This window comes from Sinohyriopsis cumingii, chromosome 6 (genome assembly GCF_028554795.1).
Source record: "Sinohyriopsis cumingii isolate HCF-2022 chromosome 6, ASM2855479v2, whole genome shotgun sequence".
NCBI lineage: Eukaryota > Metazoa > Mollusca > Bivalvia > Unionida > Unionidae > Sinohyriopsis > Sinohyriopsis cumingii.
The window spans coordinates 19,866,361-19,876,187 of record NC_142966.1 but is presented as its reverse complement, the minus strand read 5'-3'; the positions used below and the strand labels follow the sequence as shown (position 1 = coordinate 19,876,187).

Here is a 9,827-nt window from a genome sequence, read left to right as displayed (position 1 = left end):
TACTCAACTATTATACCATATACTTCATACCCACTTCCTAGGGTGCAAGTATGGATTTGCTGATGTTTGTTATCATAGCAATCCTCAGGATCAGACTTATTGAGTGTCGGTTATCAGTGTCCCTATTTACCTCATATAAGCTCCTTGCGACTCCACATACAGGTGTCGGATGCTCCCAAGTCTCTCTTCTTGAGGTATTCCTATAGAAAAATTTCAGAGCTCGACTGGTGCAGTGTGCTGTGTCAGGATTATGCCAAAGATTATTGATATTTACAATAAAGGTTATATTGAACCTATGTACTGTGTGTTATTTAAATAAGGCCAGTACCAGTAAATTTTTTTTAGTTATAATGCAACATGCAATGGATATAACGTTGTACAAGAAATGAATGTGACATGTATGGGAAGTTATGTTGCCTTTATCCTTTCATCAGATGGATCTGGAAAAAAACACTTATTTTAGTTCTTCTATAAAATGAGTATCCCCTCATGAAAATAAGAAAATTAGGAACAAGTACACATATTATACACAGCAAAATATGGTACATATAAATGCTATCAAAATACCAGAAAGCCCATGCGACGTATTTTTGGTAAATGCTTATTTTCATATTCAGATCTTACAGAATTTTAAATAATTTCTATGCTAGAAAAATCGTTGTCTGGCAGCCATGGTTAAGTTCAAAATATTGCTCAACAATTAATATTATTTTAAGTGGAAACAATTTGATTTGGTTTCATTTTATATTCCTCACAGTCTAAGCCCTAGATGTACAGTGGCATGCAGAATTTCTTGTTTGCATCTGATACTTATATTTATGAAAACAGCAAGAAGGAAAAAATGAACAATAAAAACTATTTTATTCACATATAAATGATGTATACTATTTGTATATTCTAGTACAGATACATATGCACAGAAAATAGGCATACACACATGTATATGAACATAAAACGTCTTTAGTCTGTCATGAGATTTTTCACCCCAAAATATTCATTAATGATATACACTCAAATGTTTTACATGGTATGTTGAATGATATACTCTGTCTGACAACCCAGTTAATTCAATTTTATTTTAATTCCACCAACCAAAGTTTTAATGCCATAAACAGGGTCTAATATCAGTGCACAATTACATCTGGAATTTTTCCATGTACTAATATTATTTCATTTTTTGCCAACTTCAAATTAACGTAAAAAATGATCCCTGCAACATAGAACAAGTGCTACTCCTGATGAAGTGAAATTTGGTCTCCTGTACACCAATGCTATTGCTAACTAACCTGAAAAAAGGACCTGAATTGAGGACAAACCATTCAAACAGTGATCAGCTGTTTAGCAGTATAGGCAGACCACAATTGTGTTCATGGTAAACAGTTAACTATAAAAAAATAATTTTTGTCAATTATCTCCTTTTTCATGATCAAACTTTATTACGTTCACAAACACTGATTTGTATATTCAGATCTTAAACCTTTCTGCTATATACCTGGACATAAAACATCCCTCCACAAACCATATACTGGTTATAATATCTAACAGTATATTCTGGAACTGTGATGAGTATCCACACACCAAAACAAAGGTTAATCTACAGAATGAATTTCATCATCTGAGAACCATTCTGTGAGGCATCATATCTGACCTGCCAAACCAAGGGTTAATCTGCAGAATGAATTTCATCATCTGAGAACCATTCTGTGAGGCATCGTATCTGACCTGCCAAACCAAGGGTTAATCTGAAAAAAGAAATTCATCATCTATGAACCCATCTATGATTTACTTCCACATGACCATCTGACTTAAACACAACCTGAACTGAAACCATCGCTCCATCTTCATATTAAGGATTAAGTCTAATTTGTAATCGGATACAAACTGGTAACGTCAGACACTAGACAGCATGGTGACATATACAACCAACATTATGGCTGGCACCAAGACATACAAACATTGGCAAAAGATAAATAATACAACTCCAACAATGAAATTTGTCAAGTTATCAAACCCTGACATATTATTTTCACCATTCATTTAATCTTCAAATTGGAAACAAAATTTCTTCTGTCTGTGTCCCATTACATCATGAAACAATGGTGGCTATATCGGACATTATGTTACCCTAAAAGTACATCATATCATATAATAAGGTTTTCAAACAGTCATCTGCAAGCCAAGGCAAATGACTCTAGACAGCCATCCTGAAACTACCAGAATGATAAAAGACAAGTAGGCCAGGGCTTGTATGTCAAGCCCATGAGCAAAGTACTGCCTGAAACAAGTGAAACCAAATCTGAACAAACTGCTGATACTGAACAAAATGACTGCTATGTCTTGCTTTTCCACTGATATAAGCAAGAAGGATAGCACATCCACTAGCTTTCTCTGGCACATGGATCACATTGGTGCATATCAGGCTTTTTCTCATCAACTTTCTTTTTGCAACAATTACCGAATCTTCAGAATTATGATAGATTTCCCTACTCATTTAGTATTTTAACTCTTTTTGAATAAAATTTTATCTTCTGAAATACTGCCATGTGGTTACACAGAAATATTATGTATACAATGAATATTTCCCAAAAATAAACATAGAGTTGTTGCAACATACTGAAATAATCTATATTATATGGTGCAAACTACCTCTCTAAAATTGCTGCCCCAGGGTAATACAAACTCTGAGGTACAACGCTGTCCCAGGGTAATACAAACTTTGAAGTACAATGCTGCCCCAGGGTAATACAAACTTAGAGGTACAATGCTGCCCCAGGGTAGTACAAACTCAACACTCATGGTACGGTGCTTTGAACAGCCCATATGATAGTCAGTGACCTACTGGAATTTTGACTGACAGCTTGTGGCAGAAAAGCAGAGCTTGACACTTTGTTGAATGCAAGTTGCACAGGGACAGAAGCATAAACCCGTATTGAACCTCATATATCCATCTCAATATTGTGTAAAGGCATGTCAGTAAAATGCAATGATGTAATAATACATCAGTGTTGAGCTAATTTGGCACTGCAGGTCTAAATCTTGTTTTTCTTCCTATGACACTTCTGGACCAATAGGAATAATCACTCCCTGCTTCTGTAATACACGCAACACCTCCAATATTGAGTCCAACTCCAAACGGAATTTTTGAATCTCGTTATTTTTCACTTCAACAATTTTCTTCCATTTTTGAACTTCTTGGTCCAAGTCTGCTTTAGCAGTGTACTGAGCATTTTTAATAACTTGCTGGAGTTCCTGTTCACGATGTTCATGCTTCTTTTCAATTTGAGTTATCTTCCCCTGAAGAGCTTCAAAATGCCGCATTTCCTGAAATATACACAAATCATGGCAGTGTGTTCATTGATTTTACAAAATAGGAGGGTGTTTTATATTTTTTTTACTTTAAAAATGTTTACTGATTTACTGAATATAGGTGGGTGTTAGTGGCAAAGTTCCCAGGGTAAATCATTGGAACCTAGCACCTAATGACACCTATGAATAGAACGAATCATGAAAAAAAAGATGATTCACCAAAAGTACTGAAGACGTCTGTGAGACAGAATGATGTAGTAACTGGCACACTAGCTTTAGGAGGTCATAGGGTCAAACTATTCCAATATGGTCATTATTGTGTGCCCCTGAACAAGGCACTTAAGGGTTATTCCATCACAATGTAAATAACTGGGTCTGAAACACATTAATTTAAATCTACCACTGATAGACATGATTCTTCCATGATGTTCCTTACATAACAGAGTAGGACCATTTACCCATGGGCATTACTTAGCTTGCTCGACTCAACCGGAACATACTTTTTCTTGGAATAACCGTAAGCCCTAACTGCCCCAGTTAATTCCGTTCTAAATGTGCATCAGCATCCAATAGTGTGTTAACCAACATTCCTTCCAGGGGGCATATTGCATGAAAACCAGATTAGACTTGAAGGAACACTCATCAACTCATAAAGCCTTTAACTATTAACACAAGACCAGCATTTTAAGGTAATGTATATGATGCAAAGCATTTTAAGGTAACGTATATGATTCAAAGCATTTTAAGGTAATGTATATGATGCAAAGCATTTTAAGGTAACGTATATGATTCAAAGCATTTTAAGGTAATGTATATGATGCAAAGCATTTTAAGGTAATGTATATGATTCAAAGCATTTTAAGGTAATGTATATGATTCAAAGCATTTTAAGGTAATGTATATGATTCAAAGCATTTTAAGGTTAATATATATGATTCAAAGCATTTTAAGGTAATGTATATGATTCAAAGCATTTTAAGGTAATGTATATGATTCAAAGCATTTTAAGGTAATGTATATGATGCAAAACATTTTAAGGTAATGTATATGATTCAAAGCATTTTAAGGTAATGTATATGATTCAAAGCATTTTAAGGTAATGTATATGATTCAAAGCATTTTAAGGTAATATATATGATTCAAAGCATTTTAAGGTAATGTATATGATTCAAAGCATTTTAAGGTAATGTATATGATTCAAAGCATTTTAAGGTAATATATATGATTCAAAGCATTTTAAGGTAATGTATATGATTCAAAGCATTTTAAGGTAATGTATATGATTCAAAGCATTTTAAGGTAATGTATACAATGCAAAGCATTTTAAGGTAATGTATATGATTCAAAGCATTTTAAGGTAATGTATACGATTCAAAGCATTTTAAGGTAATGTATACGATTCAAAGCATTTTAAGGTAATGTATACGATTCAAAGCATTTTAAGGTAATGTATACGATTCAAAGCATTTTAAGGTAATGTATATGATTCAAAGCATTTTAAGGTAATGTATACGATTCAAAGCATTTTAAGGTAATGTATATGATTCAAAGCATTTTAAGGTAATGTATATGATTCAAAGCATTTTAAGGTAATGTATATGATTCAAAGCATTTTAAGGTAATGTATATGATTCAAAGCATTTTAAGGTAATGTATATGATTCAAAGCATTTTAAGGTAATGTATATGATTCAAAGCATTTTAAGGTAATGTATATGATTCAAAGCATTTTAAGGTAATGTATATGATTCAAAGCATTTTAAGGTAATGTATATGATTCAAAGCATTTTAAGGTAATGTATATGATTCAAAGCATTTTAAGGTAATATATATGATTCAAAGCATTTTAAGGTAATGTATATGATTCAAAGCATTTTAAGGTAATGTATATGATTCAAAGCATTTTAAGGTAATATATATGATGCAAAGCATTTTAAGGTAATATATATGATTCAAAGCATTTTTTATTGACCATTATGACCTTATGAAGCAGCTTAGGCTATATTTAGTAGCATAGTTCTTTTGGGAGGGGTGTGAAGTGCTCCAGGTGTTTTTCCCCACTTCAGAGAACTGATTCTTATACAGTAAAACCTCCCTTGAATAATCAGCTTTTGGAAGACCACTTTATGCAAGGCCAGATTTTTAATACACAAATCAATCTTTTTGTCTGTAGAGCATAGACGTGTCTCAGGGAAGGTACAAGGTTATAACTGGCCTCCAGCCTAAACTATTAACTGTGAAAGTGTAATTTTTATAAGCTATATAAACTTGCAAACATGTAAATGGTGATAGTAAGTATTTTTATGCAAGATAAATAAACCACACTGATTAAAATTTATTAGAAATCATGCCCAAATAAAATATGAATCATATAACTGGGAACCAAGTTTTTAAATGTGTACCACATGTCTCAAACAGTAGTAACATCAGCATTTGTATGGCATGGCATGGCATGGGCTCTTCTGTTCTCAATCAGCAAGAGTCAAATGGTGCATTTCTTTCCCTCACATACATGAGAGGATTTTACTCCAAATTTAGCCATGTATCCCATCCCTGCCATCACTAAATGAAAGATCCAGCATATGCAAGTGTTGGCAAAAATTTCTAATTTTTTCCCATTTTTTCATACTCTGATTCCAGTGTAGCATTTTTACAGTAATACTTCCTGTGATCAGATGAATGACTGGCTTATGCAGGGTAAAACCATGTCGCTGCTACTTTCACCCTCTGATTCTGTTGGCACGTTCAGCTGTCTTCGTTATGTTAAATATGTCGAGGTGGATTATACTATATGTGAGCAAAAGTAATTCTGAAAGGATTACTTATATTAATTGATTAATGCTGGGTTAGAAAAGAGCCCGATCTTGATAAAAAAGATAAACATTATTCTGAATATCTCCAAGTTATGTTCTGCTTCAGTTCTTATAGGCGTCAAGATTGATTAGAGTCTATACTATGCGTGATCAAAAGTAATTTGGATGGGATTAAAGATGCTAAGTGAATATGGTTGGATTACTCAGGAGCTCAGGTTGTAAAACACTGGCTTGGTTTAACTTCAGTGTTTAAAGACTGTCTAGATGTCTAAATGTGCCAAAATCAACACACCAAAATCCAAGCAAATCACAAAACACAATGAGGGTTGGAAATAGGAATTTCAGTGGTTATAATCACATTCAAACTTAAATGAATATGCATTCTACTATTCCTGTAAAACATGATTATTTTAAAGTCTGTTAGAGTAATAAGAATTACCCCATGCACAATTCCAATCTCATAAAAGTATATTATTTGAAACAACAAATATGCCATTGCTGTAATCGATGTTCATGGAATCTGCACCAAATGTGGATAAAGTTGCCATCTTTATAGTTGAACACAACAATCTATCATGAATGACCATGTGACCAGCAATCATGATTTTATGGCAAAATATGTATTTGACATTTCTATGAATGAATACCATGCAAAAAGTCATATAAACACCTCTGAACTTGACTTAATCCTTCGTAAACATGAATGTAAACCAAACTAAAGTACAAGTAACTAACTGCCATTGTAATCCATAACACTTTGTCTCAGTTTATATCAATAACACTTGCAATGAACAGGGTCTTTGTCTCAGTTTATAATGCTTGTATCTGATAGTGATATTATTGATAACAACAAACTGACAAAGGTGCTGGCAAATTAGGCTTAAATGTGGTGTGATCCTGTACAGAAATTTCTCATGGATTCCATATAGAATACTTCAGGAATCTGTATGGAAGAGATATGGACTGAAAAACTTATGGAATCAGACAATTTATTCCATATCAATTCCATAAGTACTTCACAGCAGGTGAAAAGTCCATATTGAATAAAGTTGCAACTTTAATTCATAAGCACTTTTTTACCATATGGAAAGCAGGTTCATGTGTTATAGCATCATGGAAAATACTCTGAAGAATCAGTAACCTATTTAGCTATCTGATTCAAATAGAAATATTGGTGGGAGTTAGAGTACATGTATGTGTCAGTGTAGCTGATGTGGAAGGATGAATATATTACTCATATAAATTTGAAGAAAACACATGCATGTCAGTTTTCTTTAATTTATTTCCACAGATGTTTAAACACAGACAAAGACATGACCAAAAGAGTAGTGAAATTGTAAACATGATCAGAATATTAATATCTGGTTGTACAAGCATAGATGAATCTTTGGATAATTTGGTGCAAGGTGGATTTTGGGCTTGATCTGATGTTTACTCTAAAAAATAATTCTTTGGCTTCCTATTAAAATGTCCTCTACGAAAATAATACCCTAGTGCAAATGTGACTGAAATTTCAACAAAATCACTGAACATATTTGAACATTCACTCAAATGTTCTTTTTTCACTAAAATTATAGTATTTTAGGAGATTTTACCAAAATTTCTGAAACTATCTGAAATTTTGCAATTGTAATATCACTGACATTTCAATAAAAAATATCAATAAGATATAATAAAATCAATTTTTTGTTTCTTGTACAATCTGAATGATTTTCAGCAGCATTTATATTTCCTGTATCTGATAGCTGTAATTTTATTGTTTGTTTTGGGTACATATTTTTGTTGTTGTTGTTGTAATTTTTTTTTAACTTCAACTGGATTTCTCTGCCCTCAAACAAGTTTTCTTGTTTTCCATTTAAAAACAGAATTTTGCTTTTCTCCTGACCTGAATCTGATTTTCCTTGATATGGACCCTTTTTTTAATATCATCTCCGAAACCTCTTTTTTAATAATGCTTTATATGGTCCAAATCTGCAACGAGCTTTCTAATAAGTATTTGTTCTGTTTATTATTTAACAGCTGATTGCTGTAAAGAGCTTTCTGATTGGTCAAAATTTTGTAATGAATCATCGCATAATTGAAACTGATGGGAAGGAGCATGCTTGCTAAAGATAGCGATTTGAATTTTTGACCAGGATACAAGATTGAATAACCATTTGAAAAATGTGCAGCAATGACAATAGCTTGAATGCAAAGTAGATGGGAACGTAATTGGTCAATCTAAATGAAAACTGAACGCCAGGACCAGCATTTTGCTTATTGTGCCATAAAGAGCTTTACAGTAGTGGCTAACATGATAAATATGACATGGAATCGAACCAGGATGATTTTGAAGTTATATAACTTCAAACTGATTAACTTCCAGAATTTAAGGAGGGACAATGTATAGATTACTGGTGGGAACTGTTGCCAGATACCCATGTCTATCAAAGATAGCCATATCTTTGCGGAGTTTTCTTGGCCCACAAGTAGAATCATCTTTCAATATCATGAGGCAATATTGTGTATATTATCAAAATATTCTAGGTGTGTTAGAATTCAGTGTAAAATAAGAGTAATTATATCATGATAAATGTTTGTCACTGCTGCTTATGGAACAAGGACTAATTCAAGAAACCACAACAGCATCATAGTTTGTACATTAATCAAAAATCAAGTCTGCAGTAGAAGTGACATAAGGCAGGCTCTAGCATTTCTTCTTTTCATAATCAATGTCTCACATGGATGCTTTTGTGTGTAATTTTGCATCATTTTGACAGTTGAATTTTTCAACGCAGGATAATATTTTATATTTTATATATGTTTATGTGTTCACAGATGACTGTGCATATATTCCAGGCTTGATTCTTTGATTTTTAAAATCACTAAATTATTTAGTGTCAAGCCAGATTCTTCACTTCATGCTGTATATACTGTATATATTGTACACAACAGATATAAGGTCTCAAGGGAGATTAGTTCTGTAACTAATTGAGTTACCTTCTCTATATAAACTTTTTATTATTATTATTATTATTATTATTATTATTATTAACTCCCATTTCTCTTGCCTTGGATGTCATATAATTACAACATCTGTATAATTTTTTTCATGCACACTTAAATATCACCTTGGTTAATAAAGTCCTGTTTAATTCATATCATTATTTATTTGAAACCTTCTGAAATGTCTAAAAAAAACTACTGAAACTTCAGTAAAATACTATATAATGATCACAATTTTAGTAAAATCTCACAAAAGTTTTAGTCAAATTTTTTTAAATGAAAAAGACTTAAGTGATGCCATCATAGATTAGGCTTTTGTATGCAAGAAAGAAAATAAGGACAAGAAAAACCTAAATCTTATTTGATAATGTCTGTCAAAATAAAATTTATGATCCATTAAAAAAATTATCGTGAATATTTATCACTGATTCCCAATAATGTATAAGAATCATTAGGCAGTTTAATCTGAAGCAGATTTTTTATGGTTGAGGCAGAAAGCGCTTAAAAAAACCTGTCTGAAATTCGCCTTAAGTATGCCTGGAAAATTTTGTATGGGATGGACTATTACCAAATTCCATATGAACTATTTACAAATTCCATATGGACCATTTACAAATTCCATATGGCATATTTCCCAATTCCATATCGACTATTCACAAATTCCATATGGATTATTGCCAAATTCCATGTAGAATTTTAATTTTATTCCATATGGAAAACCTAC

General features: G+C 32.5%; 1 protein-coding gene across 1 annotated transcript in view; it reads right to left on the bottom strand.

Moving 5' to 3' along the window:
* Positions 1-844: 844 nt before the first annotated feature.
* LOC149796463 (centrosomal protein of 162 kDa-like) overlaps positions 845-9,827 on the bottom strand; it is a 132,314-nt gene continuing 123,331 nt past the window's right edge. Inside the window, exon 33 of the mRNA XM_089961168.1 lies at positions 845-3,321. Within this exon, the coding sequence (XP_089817294.1) occupies positions 3,049-3,321 (273 nt within the window). The 3' untranslated portion in view covers positions 845-3,048. The remainder of the gene's footprint in view (positions 3,322-9,827) is intronic.